Genomic DNA, 14,145 nt, shown 5'->3' on the forward strand with positions numbered 1-14,145 from the left:
ATTTCATTTTATGAGATTTTAATTTAATTCCGCACCATATCGTTGATGCCTTAATGTAGGGTGGTTTATCTAAGAGGAAGAGCAATTTATAAACCTCTTTCAATTGAAATCTTTAATGATAGGATACGATAGCATAATTACAGCAATGCCTGCTAGTCCTACTATACATAAGCATCTGTCAGCAATTCCATCATAAACATAAACCCTTGTTTTAGGGGTTCATAACTGAAATTATAAAATTTGGCTCCAGGCTGCAATTTGGGATACAACAGTTCTGCCCATCAGCAATTAAACTACAAGAATTATACTTATAAATGCATATGCATCCTTAGAGCTGCAAGTACATAAGAATGCTGTAACTCCTTAAAAATTACTCCTTTATTTTTTCTTTTTCACTTGGCCATTGTTCAAAATTATGTGCATACATTGTAGGTATCATGTGGACAAGGCCTTCTTTGCATTTTTTCTGCAGTTGTATTATACCTGAACTAATTCCACTAAGGCTTGACAGGTTCTGGAACACATTTCTAGGAGCTTGGATAACAGGAATGATGCCAATTTTCTGCCCTTTTTTTTTTTTTCATTTGTATTCCCCCCCACACACACATTTGAGAGTATTATGAAGCTGAAGAAAAAAAAAAAACCCACTCATACAATGAAGTCATTTATGAAGTTGTGGGTAAATATTTGTATCCTGACTGGTGTTCTTGCTATTTTCTCTCAGATTTCTCACATAACTTCTCCCACCCAGTTCATTCTTCTGGGTTCTTTTGTGTTTTCTTTTATTTGTTTGTTTTTAATGAGTGTTAAGACAGCAGTTCAAGTAATGGCTCCAAGTGATCCCAGATCTAAAACTCTTAAGTGATATTCACACCAAGCTCTGTAAAACCTACAAGAAAACTTTTGTGTGTCTACCTCACAGATATATTAAAATGTATCCCTGAAAACTGCAAAAGCATGACAAACCTTGGAGTCTGACAAATTTTTAAGTTGCTCAGTTGCATATTTACATTTCATTACACTGATCATAATGGCTCCAAGGGCCCACTTAGAGCTCACCAATGGCGACACAAACCTAATGAGTGGAATAATTGACAGAAATTAATAGAAAAATAAATGTCCGGTATGAAGGAAATTCTGAGTTTAAAGCTTGGGCTGGTATCAGAGTGTAATTCTAAAGCAGCTGCCTGCAGCCCGCATCACATCACGCTACGATCTCCTCACCTCTAGCAGGCCTCGGCAGGGCCCAGCGGAATCACGGCCGCGCCGCGGGGTACGGCGGGGAGCGGGGGTTGATTTTGGCACCAGAGGGGACTCGGGCTGAACACGGAAGGAGGCCCAAAGCAGGCATTTTCAACATAATGTGGGGCTCTATCAGAAATCCTGGCACTTTTAGCGGTGTAGGCCGCCCGTCCCAATTTCCCACCGCCGCCTGCGGCAGGGAACGGTGGTCTACCCACCCAAAATCCCTGCCTGTGGGTGCAGGGTGTCAGGGCACGGGCTGGGTTTGCAGGGCGCAGGCTCCGGAGAGGGGCTCAGCACAGTAAGCACAACCAGGACGGGTCCCACCACAGCACAGGCATCCAGAAGCCTCTGTGAAGGCTCACAGGAGGCCCCAAGGTTTTGGATGATGGTCATTTGCTGATGCAGGTTTACACAACTCCCGGGGGTCCCTGCCCCACTCTGCCTCGCACCGAAGACAAAGACCAATTTCCCGCTAGCTTCAGAAGGAGCAGGATCATCCCCTCAGCTCCCCAAAACATCCAGGCAGAATTTCCACTGCACTGCAAAACCTAGGATGACCATGTAATGACTCTGAGCCTGCCCACCTTCAGCTTACAACGGTTTTTAGCGGCAAATTTAGGCGTGTATGAGTGTATTTTATGATGTGGTTGACTGTGGTGTAAATAGTGATGCATCAAAGGAACTCTGAGGAATAAATCACAAGTTTCTGTACTCTCTCTTTCTATAAATACCCACTTTTCCTCTAATGCCCAAGAAGACTGCAACACAGATTTATCACTTACCTCCAGGCAAATCTGCTCTGAAATTACACTTCAGTAATAGAAGACTGACCCAAAAAACCTGTTAGTAAAATATTGTGTGTGTACTTGGGCATGTAGTTAGGATTGTTAATATCAATTAATTCTGCTCACAGAGGAGGACTTGTTTTAAAACAACTTCATTTTTCTTCTGCATATATGTAATTACACAGCTGTAACTAATAGCCATAGCAAAGCAATCTGCCACCTAAACAACTAGCATTATTCTTCAAAGTATTACTTGTGCTTTTCTTCTTGTATTTTCTCAGTATGAGAGGTGATTAGTAGACATGATTAAATGTATATATCAAGCCTTTTATACCAAGCCCTGCTTTTCAGCTCCATTTTTAATGGTATATAGCAGTTTTCTGGACACAACAACTGTTTTGTTCTGCAATGCTGATATCTGTCTCCCCATATAGAATAAGATAATATTTATTTCTACAGGATTTCACCACTACCACCCTTTTCTAATGCATGTTATCACTGGTATTCATTTCTTTTATCTTTGTGTAAACCATGTGCTCTATCACATTTGCCATTTTGTTTGGGTGACATTCCCATCAATCAACCGATTGCCTGTGCGTGCACACAACAGGGACTATGAAAATTTACCAAAAATTTCATTATGCTTCATAGCATTCACTGGAAAAAAAACAAAACAAAACAAGATATTTGGCATGAGAGGAAATTTTAGCTATGAAGAATCCCAAGCCTAATACAGACAAAATACATGTTTTGTCTGGCTGTATTTCACAAGGTTCGGCACTTTTAAATTTAGTATTTATAGAACAACAGCACACAGAATAAATGTCAGCAAAACATAGAGGTAACACTTGCCAGCCACCTATTTTAACAGGAATTCCTCAGGCACCAGCCTGGGTTTTGCTTCACAAACAGATAACCTTGACACTTTCCAAAAGTAAAGCTCGCTCTCTGACAGTACTGGCAAAGTGCTCCAGGTGCACGGCTTTAAGCGCTGCAAAGGCTCGTGTAAGTGCCCGTTCTTCCAGGCAGATGAAGCGAGGGGAAATATGGAATACTCACACATGCAGAGGAGGAATGGGAGATGGTTCGTAATGGTAGCGTCCCTCATGATGTCTTGCATCAATTGGTACAGGAGGGTGGAATGCTGGAAAGAGGTGAGGCGGATCTGAAAAAACAAGTGAGGTTCCCAGATCTGAGTTATCTCCAACAACTCTTTAAAAAACACATTCATAAAGACAGAACAAATATTTAAAAGCAGGTGTCAACAGCGCTACAACTTATGGGTCGCATTCTCCTTCCCTGCTGCCATTGGTCAGGTCTGTCTGAGAGGAGAGTTTGGCCCACAGTGTTTGCATGAATATGTATTTACTAATTTTAATATTCTCTTTTTATAGCTTAAATGGAAAGGGACGTAAAGAAGTCTTTAATAAGTAATTATGTGCCCACATGTGAAGTGTTAGATCAAAAGGACCATCAAGGCTTTCATAAGCATTCCTGATTTATTTATTTTTTATTAAAACAAGAAAAAAAAAAATCATCCCAGGACGAAAAGCCTAAGCAGAGAATACAATACAATAAAAAAAAATGGATATCCTCAGAGATGTACACACAGTCCTACAATGGAAAGCAAAACTGAAGCGGCATGCTGAGAAATTACTATCTGGAGTAAATCAGACAACGGAGTTAAAAGGGGAATGCAACTGGGAAAGGCTGTACTGGAGATGCTTAACTGTGTCACAGTGGTGGCTGCATATGGAGGAAAGTGCCTGAGGACAGAGGGACTCATTTCATACACCACCCTTAAAAAGGAAGGGTGCTTTCTTTGTCCCCACGGCTGGAGACCCGGGGATCCAGGGCCGCAGTAAGCTCCCAAGCCCCATCTCCTCCAGAGCTTTCCCAGGATGGGTTTTTTTTTGCAGCTGCCAGGGTTCCTATTCCCCGCTGTTTCTGGAGAGCCTTGGCGATGAGACTGACAAAAGGGGGAATGCACCCCCGCCGCCCCCCCGGGCGATGCCCTGAGGGGCCAAGCCCAAGGCCATGCCGCAGCTCCCCACCGCTTCTGCGGTGGGATTGCCTCCCCGCTTCGGAGGACACAATGCACACAGGCCACCGCGCTCTGCACCGGCACCCCGGTGAGATTTGCGTGCCCAGGGGAGGTTATGTCGACCGCGCCGCTCGCCGCTGCCTCCCACATGCTCAAAATTCAAACGAGATGCTGAGCGTCTCCAGCAGCACGAGATAAACCCAGCCTGCCTAAATATTACCCAATTACCACTTTGGATGAAGTCATGTGTTTATCCAACAACACAAGCTGAGAACTATAGACATTAGGTCATGTCATGGATTTACTAAGATGCTTCTGGAAAGAAAGAAAACTTTAATTATGCACTGGGAGTAAAACTAAGCCTATTTTGGTTTTGCCTGCTGACTCTTCGAGGTATCCTCTCTTTGTATTTCCTGCCTTTCCTATTCAGCAAAATGTAATCCCCCTCTTAGATTCTATTTATCTGTGAAAACAGTTCCCTCATGCCAACTAGAGATGGTTAAAAAAAAAAAGGATTTTTTTCCCCTTGGTGTTTGTCAAAAGTTGGCTTGATTTATTATTAAGTTTTGAAGTGGGAGAAAGAACTAAAGGAACAAACCTCACGGCCCTGAGGGAGTGAAGGGATGAGACAAAGGGGAAATCGCGTAAATTCTGAGGAAATATTCCCAGTATTTCAGGAAAATCTGGAAACATCTGACGCAGCCTGTCTAGTTTCATGACTTGATTTTGTGAAACACCACCAGCGCGTGATCAGCCACGGCACATTTCTGCCGTTTACTGACTCAGGGCTTAGGCACCCTAAATGAAAAATAATTGTGGCTTACTACTGGGAGCTGGGAAGTCAAACTTGCGGTAGTTTTAATTCCGGTTCTGCTGCACCAAGTGGACCTTGGCACGGGCTCTGTTACAAGCTCCGCTCCCGGGCTTCAGCAGGAGTAAAGGTGGGTCACAGATGACCACGTACCCCTGTGAACACGCTGTCATCGTCCCAGTGGAAGATGCTTCCTTCCACCTCCTGCAACACACTCCTCACCAGCTGCCAAGGTGGAGACGGGGAAAAGGGGCATGAGAAGTGTGTTTTAGCACATCTCCCTGCCTGCTCTGTTCCCTACTACACTGCTATTTGACTACAGCAGCGTAAGCCAAAGGGAGGAGGTTTTAAAGCAGACGTCTGGCATTTTCCCATAAAAACTCTGCCACCGCGAAGAAGGAAGTCACTCACGCCCTCGTAGTTGCACGGGCAAGTCCTTTTCTGCCCTACGTGTTTCCGAAGAGCCAGCCTGTGGACTGGTGAGACCACGGACAGGACGGGCTCCACCTGGCCGAGGCAAGCAATCCCGCTCTGCACACCGAGCCTCCTCACCGTCCCGCCCTCCCCCTGACCCACTGAAAGCAGTCCCAACCTTTATGCAGCAAAACACCATTTAACCCTCCTGAATGTGATCATCTATCTTCCCCTAGCTGGGAAATGGAAAATGAGTATTAAATGACCCAAAAAGGATATCCCCTTTGTGGGGCCTGTGCAGTGCAGAGCACCAACAAGTTGTATTTAACACATGGGATATAAATCTCCAAGAACACCTTTTTGAGTCTTCTCACATTAATCTCCTTTGTATATCTTGGTTGCATCTTGTTTGCAGTTTCCATCTGGGAAACAGCCGTACTCCATCACGGCACAGGGAGCTGTCTCCGTCAGCCCTGCGCCGACCGGAGCAGAGCTGCATATCAAAACCCAACATAATTATCCATCTCACAGTTTATTATTTACACATGAGCAATACAGCTGGTGAAGATCATAACTCAAGTGTATGTGTAATAAGTTACCACACTGTAGCCATCTCCTGTTGCAACCCTTAAGAAAAACCACATGATGACTTTTCCAAAGTCAGGCTAAAACTGCTGAAGCAGAATAAAGTGCCACTAAACCTGGCTACCTCCTATTTATCATATAATTTCCTGACTGATGGTTCCACAAACCAGCTGCTAAGTGCTGTGTACTCTACTGTCAGCAGACTAACATGCTAAATGGGAGACAGGGAGAATAATGTGCAGAACTAGTGGAGTCAATTTTACGGAGGGAATTCAAATTCTGCTATGTTTAGGTCAGCCCTCAGAGCAGAGATAGGCAGGGCAGTAAATTTTACGTGCTTGGGGGTCCAAAACCATTCCACTTTGAAGAGCACTGAATATTTATATGAGACACTTAGATCAAACAGAGACCTGCCAAAGCACCCATCGTCCTGGGATTCACTTGGAATTCACTTGAAACTCCATAAAAATGTAATCGGTTGACATGTATTTGTATGGAAATACACAGTAAGAAGTTTGCAAAGCAGTAACTCAGGCTGTACCCAGTTTCACATTACTTTTTAATATCCCACCCAGTAACTATTTCATTAAAGGCATCATCAGAATATTACAGGCGCGTTCTGCCACTATTATTTATGCTGTAGCTGAATAAAGAATGAGTGAGACTACTCACAGGCTAGACCCGAATCTGGACCTATCCAATTCCCGGCTGTTCGTAGAGATGCTCTACCTACCTAAAAAACCAGGGGGCAACTTAGTGTAAAAGACAGGATACCTGCTCTGACTATAATGACATTTTCACGTTTCTCATTTAAAGTATGAAGAACAAAACTCTTACCCTTAGGCAAAGAGAAACTCCTCTCACCGAAATGAATCGACAAAATCTAACTTCCTATTCTGCTAGTGAAATTATTTAATACCATTTGCAACTTCTTCAAAATTCTGACCAAGATGCAAACTACCACAGCATATGTCAGGCAGTTTTCTTATAGATATCCAAAGGCAACTGTAAATTCCTGGATCGATCCTTCAATTACATCTTTGCAGAGACTCCCTGACATTAGGTGTACAGTACAGGAGTCAGGACACACCAATGCTGCCTGTGTATTTGGAGTCCTCGGCTTTAATTCAGCAGAAGTATCTGATTCTGTGCTTAAATTTTACTATTTTCAAGAACCTGTAAGGACATGCCAAGGCACTGGAAATACACTTAAACACATTCCTCATGCATTGCTGAACTTGGTAGCTGCTGCTGCCGCCTTCTGAATTCTCTGCTGCCTACTAATGTAAGCTTCCTTCAGATGCTCTCCTATCTCTTGCACAGATAACAGGGTCTCCAAGACAAAATAGGAGATACAACTGCCTGAAATGCTACAAACTCATCAATTTTAGCACTGTGAGATTTTCTGGAAAATACGTCAATTTATGCTGACTTTTTGTTGTGTAAAACGTGCCTTTTTATTTCTTCTTCAAGAATCTTTCTTGCCTTCTTAAAGAAAGTGAATAGGATCATCTCTCTCAAATTACAATCACTCCCATACAGGAAAAAAGAAGAGACCTTATACTTGTTCTCTGAATGTCAGCAACCTAGGGCTCTGCTGCGGCATCAAGGGAAAGAAACTGGGAGAAATGACAGGTATGGTCCTTGCTGCTGAAGAGCAAACCTGAACTGAAGTCTGATGAGATGCAGCAGGCAGCAGCAATTCACTGCAGGGCTTGGTGGAAAGGCAGATGATGCCAGATGGCTCAAAGGCACTGTGCAACACCTTGAGACAAGAGCAGAGAGGTTGGGCTGCTCTGGAGCACACTGAGGTTAAGGATAACTTCTCTGTAGTCCCTCAAATAAGCCTTACTCAGTTAGGGGACCACTACATTTGGAAAGTTTGGCTGCGGTGATAAGGCTAGCAAAACACTCTGCCTTCAGCTAACCAACTTGCTCAAGCACCTTGTGATTCCTGCCAAACCCTGGAGGAAGACGGCTGCTGAGATGACAGGCTGCGTTTGTTCAGCACGTCAAGAAAACACTTGCTACTGCAGAAAACGCCTGCATCAGCTTGAATGCGCCCAGTGTGGCCTCGACGCCTGCACCTGTGTGGCAAGATCGGGGCCAAGCAAACACGGGACGCGGGCACAACACGGGAAGCCCTCGTTATGTTTTAGCAGATTTGTCCTCAGGACCATCAGCTCACCAAACGGAATGTCAGAACTGAGCCAGGTGCAAAACTCCATCTCAGATATAACCTCATCTGAGGTGAAATCTTTCTGCTTAAATTCGTTATGGTCTTGACGCTGAACTCGGTGGTACCGAGTTTTCACACCAGATGTAACAGAAACAATATCAGGCAAAATACAGCCTCCCCACTAATGTCTTTTCAATACGCAGAACAGTTTTGAAGAGTTTGCCAGCAAATTTCTACACTTCCTTTGGTTCATAAGCTGATCACCAGATGGGAATTTTCTAATATTCAGGTTTGCAGAGTCCCTAAGGGCACCACTGTTTCTTCATGTACATTCGCTTCAACTGATCTGAACTTAATGGTATTGCCAGGTTTTATGGCAAGAATTGGGTTCTCTTTTGCCAAGCAAAGATCTTAGTTTGGATTTCTGTTTAATTACAGCTTGCGTTAGGACTCAGTAGGAGCACATGTTGTCTTCGGGGGGCTTTTTAGTTCTCTTTCAAAAAGGGGTGAGTTATGTTCTCTACGTATACAGAGGCTTTAATCAGGAAGAAAAATGACTGAGCCACACGTTAATGCATGCACTTAACTTTGTGCACTTTGAAGAGTCTCCCTACGGTGACTGGGGTTGCTGCTTCAGCGTGGCTGGCTGCCATCCGAAGCGCCGCGCATTTGCAGGCGGCTCCGCAGATGTGCCGCAGCCGGTTATCTCGGGAGGCCGCTCCGTGCGTCTGTGTGTCCGTGTGTGTCCGTGCGTGCACACGCACGCTTCCGATGTGGCAGCCGTCGCGCCGACACAGACATCACTACTCACTGTCTGACTCCACAGAGAAGGAGATTTTAAGTAGGAGAATGAAAAAGCCGTGGCAAAACAACCCCCCCCCCCCCCCCCCCAAAAAAAAAAAAAAAGTCAAATAAATAGATAAAGCCAAGAAATGGATGGAGGGAGAGTGAAAAAAATAATTTTTAATTGGTAAGTCGTCTCCGTTTCAGTAACGCTAAATGCTAATTGTGATAACATGCAGTAGATATGACACTTTCAGAGAAAAACACAAATTTCAATCAGATCACATCCCTTCCATGCATCTGTGTGTATTCATGATTATCAGACTTCCCCTCCCTACCCTCTGCTTGTCCTTGCACAGCCTATACACTGATCTTAAAAATAAACCACAGGAGCTCCAGGCCAAACCTCACAAACTGGAGCCCAGCTCCGACTCTGTGCCTCTTGTTACAGCTGAGAAATAATTTTTACCTTTGCAAAACCAAAAATTAAGACTTCAGGGCATCTTAGATCCCTGCCATCCATTTTACCACTTTTTAGTTTGTAAACTTAAACACCTTGTGAGAACATGTTTTATTGTTTTTACTAGTTCCACAACAACCATCATGCCAAACACATGAAGGAGGAGCAGTTGTCGGTGTGCTGGAAGAAAAGTGGCTGGAAATTATTTCATCAGCTGGCACTGAGAGGTCTTTAATATGCCAAATTTGCTGCAGGTATTGGCTAAATAACCACTGGATTTATTTCAGTTTTAACGCTTTATTATTCCTCCCAGTCACTGCAACTGTGCTGTCTGAGGAGCAGGACTGCCTTCTGGAATACTAACTAAACTTCCTCAAGTCCGTTCAACTGACTCCAGTGCTCCCTGCCGTTTGCCCATCCAAAACAGAAAAAGAAAAAAAAAAAAAGAAAAATAGAAAGCGAGAGACTCGCAGGGTAATAACTACATTACATGTACAAAACACCTCGGACTGAAGCATCTCAAATTCTTTAAGAACCTCATTTGTGATTCATCCCAGCCCAGTGACTTGCAAGTGACTGTCTGCACCGGGGCGGACTCACTGGCAGGCCAGGCACGGACTCCTCCTGCTGCCCAGCTCCTGCGGTCGTCAACTTGCCCGGTGAGCAGGGTGGGCACAGCGCCGGCACCCCACAGCCCCCCCGGGACACACGTTTTCAGAGGAGGGAAGCCGAGGCACCCCACCAGCACAGCCTGCCCAAGACCAAACAGCAAATTAGTGGAAATGCACCAGGAACATCCCACCTCAGTAGCTTCTTCCACCCAGACACCGCTGGCTGCTTCATCCTATATCCGACCTCGGCAAACCCTCACGAACGTGAGCAAGAGTTGCACAGAGCCAGCAGCTGTACATTGGCCCATTCTTTCCGGAAAAGATGACGACGAGACATCTTAGCCTCATCACCACGTTACGTGGAGCAAAACTTCTTTCATCTAATGCAGCTGGCTCTTGGTACAGCACAGCTCATCTTTTTCATAACCTCTGGATCCCACGCAGCATTTCTTAACTAACTTAATAATGTGGTCTCTGCAAGAAAATGACAAATTGTCCTCTGCCAGGAAGCTGACAAAAGAAATCCCTCCCTCCGCTACCTCCGAAGGACTCTGCAATGAAAAAATAATTCAGATTCTGCCTTGCAACACACTTGCTGTTTTGCTGTTGCTCCCCCTAACTTCTCTGTAACCATGAGTCAGTGCATCCTCCACCGCTTAAAAATGCCCCCGCCTCGAACTATGGAAAACAAAACAAGCATCCTTGTTTAACTCTCAACAACTCCAGACAAGTGGTCTCACCCAGCTGTTCAGGAATGCTTCCCACCTTTGATTACACACGTGTGTGAAGGATCACATCCTCAGCGTTTCCTCTACAAGCAACGAGCAACTAGATGCATAACCACAATATATACACACAAATAATTTGTACCTATGGACACGTGCATACCCATTTTTGTAACACACAGCAAATTCCAGTGGTTGAATATAAGCTACAAAGTGGAAACTAAGGAAATTAAAAGATTATAAAAGAAATAAATCCTGATCTGAAGTGGAGAGAACTAAAGGAGAAATCTTACAGCCAGGATCTCAACTCCAAACTACTTCTAAGCAGACGTTTAACGTGGGCTTCCTGACCAGCAGGAACAAGGAGCTGCCACACAACAGCTTGGTTATTCCCTACAGCTCAACACAGCTCAAGGGAAACATTCGAATGCCCTGCTATCGGCTGCACACATTACCTCAGCACTGACAAATATCTCTAAGATGCAAAGGTAAACGTGGCTAAGGAGAGGTAACAGAAAGTTAGACACTAGGAAAAAACAAAAACAGAAGGCAGAAATAAGCTTGTATTGTTGCTGATTTGATGTGGGAACAAATAAAGACAAGTTGGGTAATTCAACAAGCTTTGGTGGCATCCTGAGTAGCTTATAAAGCAGCAGCGTGGGTCAGTCTGCAAAGGTTATTTGTTTGCTTGATGCTTTGGAGACTCGTGTGCTCTTCTGCATACCGGAATCAAGTCGAAAAGTTATCTGAAAGGCCAAACCTTGAACAGTTGGGCCACAGTACAGCACAATGAAAATCGCTGTAGTTAAATAGATTTGCAGGAGCTGAAGGTCTGGACCACAGGGTGAAAGACTTGGAAATAGGTTATACTTAGCAGCTGCTTTGATGAGTAATTTATGGCATGATAGGAATTAGAGAGGGAAAGTATAATTAGATCAATTATGTCTATTTTTAGATATTAAAACAGTTCAGATTCTATGGGATGCACAATCAGATGAACACTCAGAAAGGTTTCTTTTTTCCTGCTGTTCAACCTAATTTTTCAAAATTTCATCCAAATATTCATAATTATTTAGCTTCTCTCTGTATCATCCTTTATAATTACTCTCCTTCTGTGGTGTTTACACTTTCAAAGCTCTTGCGGATGAACAGACAGTTATCACGTGTGCTGTCAGGCCACTCAACAGTATACATTTATTGCATCCTTTAATCCATATGTCCATATTCTAAATTAATCACAGTCACTTGGTTTTGCTCCCTGGGTTTCTTCCAGCTTGGGAGAGATATATAGTTGTCACCCTTGCACTCCTGGACATCAGGTTTTCATGTAGGCTGTCATGACACTGTTAAGGAGGAGGGCAGCCTTAGAAATTTGTAATACAAATAACCTATTTCTGCAAATTTCTCTTTCCAGTAGGGGTATGTGTTTCTTATGCATAGTCTCAAATACCATCACCTTTCATTTTCACACCATGAAACAGTGCCTTCATCACATGGCAGTGACCTACCCTACCATTTCTAGGGGACTGCTGGTGAAATGGCCACTGCTCAAGTCAAGTAAAGGCAACACAAACTGGCTCTTGGTTATTACTTCTTGGCATTTCTAAATACTTGACTTTAAGCTGTTTTCTTCCTCTTTGTTCGCTCACCTTCCCTCAGCTTCGTAAAGAGTTTCTCCCCTATATTTCATTTTTATGCTAGGTACTTTTTGTTTCAGATCGTTACTGAAGATGGAAAGTACGGTGAGTTCCCTTAATTTGCTCTATTGACATTTATCCTAAGTGCTCATTCAGCCTATTTTTGAGAATGTCATATTGTTGATACTCCAATCAATCTCTGAGTTAGTTTTTTCAAGCCAAGCTTTGAGGCAATTATTTTTAATGAAAAGGGCCATGGTCAAATTACGTCACTTCCCTGTGCCTCAGTCTGGTCACTGTTAACACAGGGATAGCCTTTCTGAGACACTGTGACCCTCTTCAGTGAAAAGTCCCAACAAAGACTGAGAATAACAGTATTTTATCCACTACCCGGTACTTCTTTAATTCTTTAAAAAGGTGGCTCAGTTGCCTAAATCTGATCATTCCTTATGAACCACTCTTGAGTTTTGCTCACGATCTCTTTTTGTTTTCCTTTACAGACAACTTTTTCTTTGTTTCCTATTACTCAGGCAGAGTATGAGAGTATCAGCTTTAGATATAACCATGCTTTTTGTTGGGTTTTTAGGATTATTGTTAGGATCCCCCCGTTTCTTCTTCCTCACCAGGTGGCTTTTCTCTCTACAGCATATGGGAAATTCCTCACAAAGTCATACCAACACCTTCACCTTCATCCCCTCTATTATTCTCTGCAGACATAGTGGCAGGATCTGGCCTATGCTTCTCTTGCTTTGGGAACTAAGTGCTGCTTATTAAAAGTGGCCAGGCCTTTACATCACTCACTCACAGCTAGCACCACTGCTGAGAAATGGGATGAAGGGGCATGTATGTCTAAGCATACTCGTTTGAAAAAACAAATCAAAAAATCAAGAGTACAACCTCAGCTCAATTAACACTCATGGCCCTTCTACCCCGTGAGGACAGCCCCGAGTTAGCAGCACGTCGTGTCAAAACCAGATGCTGCGCCTGGCTGCAGCAGAGCTGCGGAGCAGGGGCACACGAGCGCAGAACCAGCTCCAGCATCTCCTGAGCCCTCCTGCCCGCACTTCCCTCCGCTCGCCCAAGCCTCACTGCTGGGACTCGCGTGTCACGGACTGCATGGGTAGGTCCTGCCTCGCCAGGGATGAAACCTGCTCCCATTAATGAAAGAAAAGGAGAAACGGAAGAACGGAGACACGAACAGGCAGGAGCATACAAATGCAGTAGCAGGCAAAGCAGCCCATGGCATGAGCAATGATTTTTTTGCACAGCAACAGCACAAAAGCAAACTCTCCAGGGCAGTTTCCATCTTTACATCACCCTGCCTACAGTGCTTACTGAATAGGGCCCCAGCCTCTGAGCTTTTCGGCACTACCATCGGTGATTATAGCAGCATTACTTTCACCAGCTTCCAGTCCAGGCAGACCAAAGAAAGTTATATTACCTACCTATGCACAGCCATGTTCCTCAGCTTGGCAATTAAGGGACAAGATGGGAGAAAATGTACAATTAGGCAGAGCACAATCCTACAAATAAGAGAGAAGTGGGAAAGGACCATTCTTCTGCATCCCTGCATGGATAAGGGGGCACTAAAGAGGAGGCCACTGCTCTTAATTCCTCTCTTTACATCCCGGAGGAGAAGCCAAGGGTGCTGTGAGGAGGCAACAGGAGCCAGAAGAAGGGAAGGATGGCCAAATGAGGCGCACAGACCACCATTCCCTGCCACGTGAGGCTACAGATACCAAAAGTTTCGATGGCCTCGAGGGGAAAGTCATAGAAGAGAAATGCCATAAGGGTCCAAAAATGTAGAAACCACTGTATGGACCAGGAAATTCCTCATCTGAAAAATCTGGGAAGTTGGGAGAGTGC

General features: G+C 44.3%; 1 protein-coding gene across 6 annotated transcripts in view; it reads right to left on the reverse strand.

Annotated features, from left to right (window-relative positions):
* The window catches only part of GLI3 (GLI family zinc finger 3), a 209,190-nt gene that overhangs the window by 89,976 nt on the left and 105,069 nt on the right, over nt 1-14,145 (reverse strand). For all 6 annotated transcript variants that reach the window (XM_042806495.1, XM_042806494.1, XM_042806493.1 and 3 more), the window contains one exon: nt 3,090-3,195. In XM_042806495.1, the coding sequence (XP_042662429.1) occupies nt 3,090-3,195 (106 nt within the window). The remainder of the gene's footprint in view (nt 1-3,089; nt 3,196-14,145) is intronic.

The sequence above is a fragment of the Tyto alba genome, unplaced genomic scaffold (assembly GCF_018691265.1).
Source record: "Tyto alba isolate M040663 unplaced genomic scaffold, T.alba_DEE_v4.0 Super-Scaffold_46, whole genome shotgun sequence".
Lineage (NCBI taxonomy): Eukaryota > Metazoa > Chordata > Aves > Strigiformes > Tytonidae > Tyto > Tyto alba.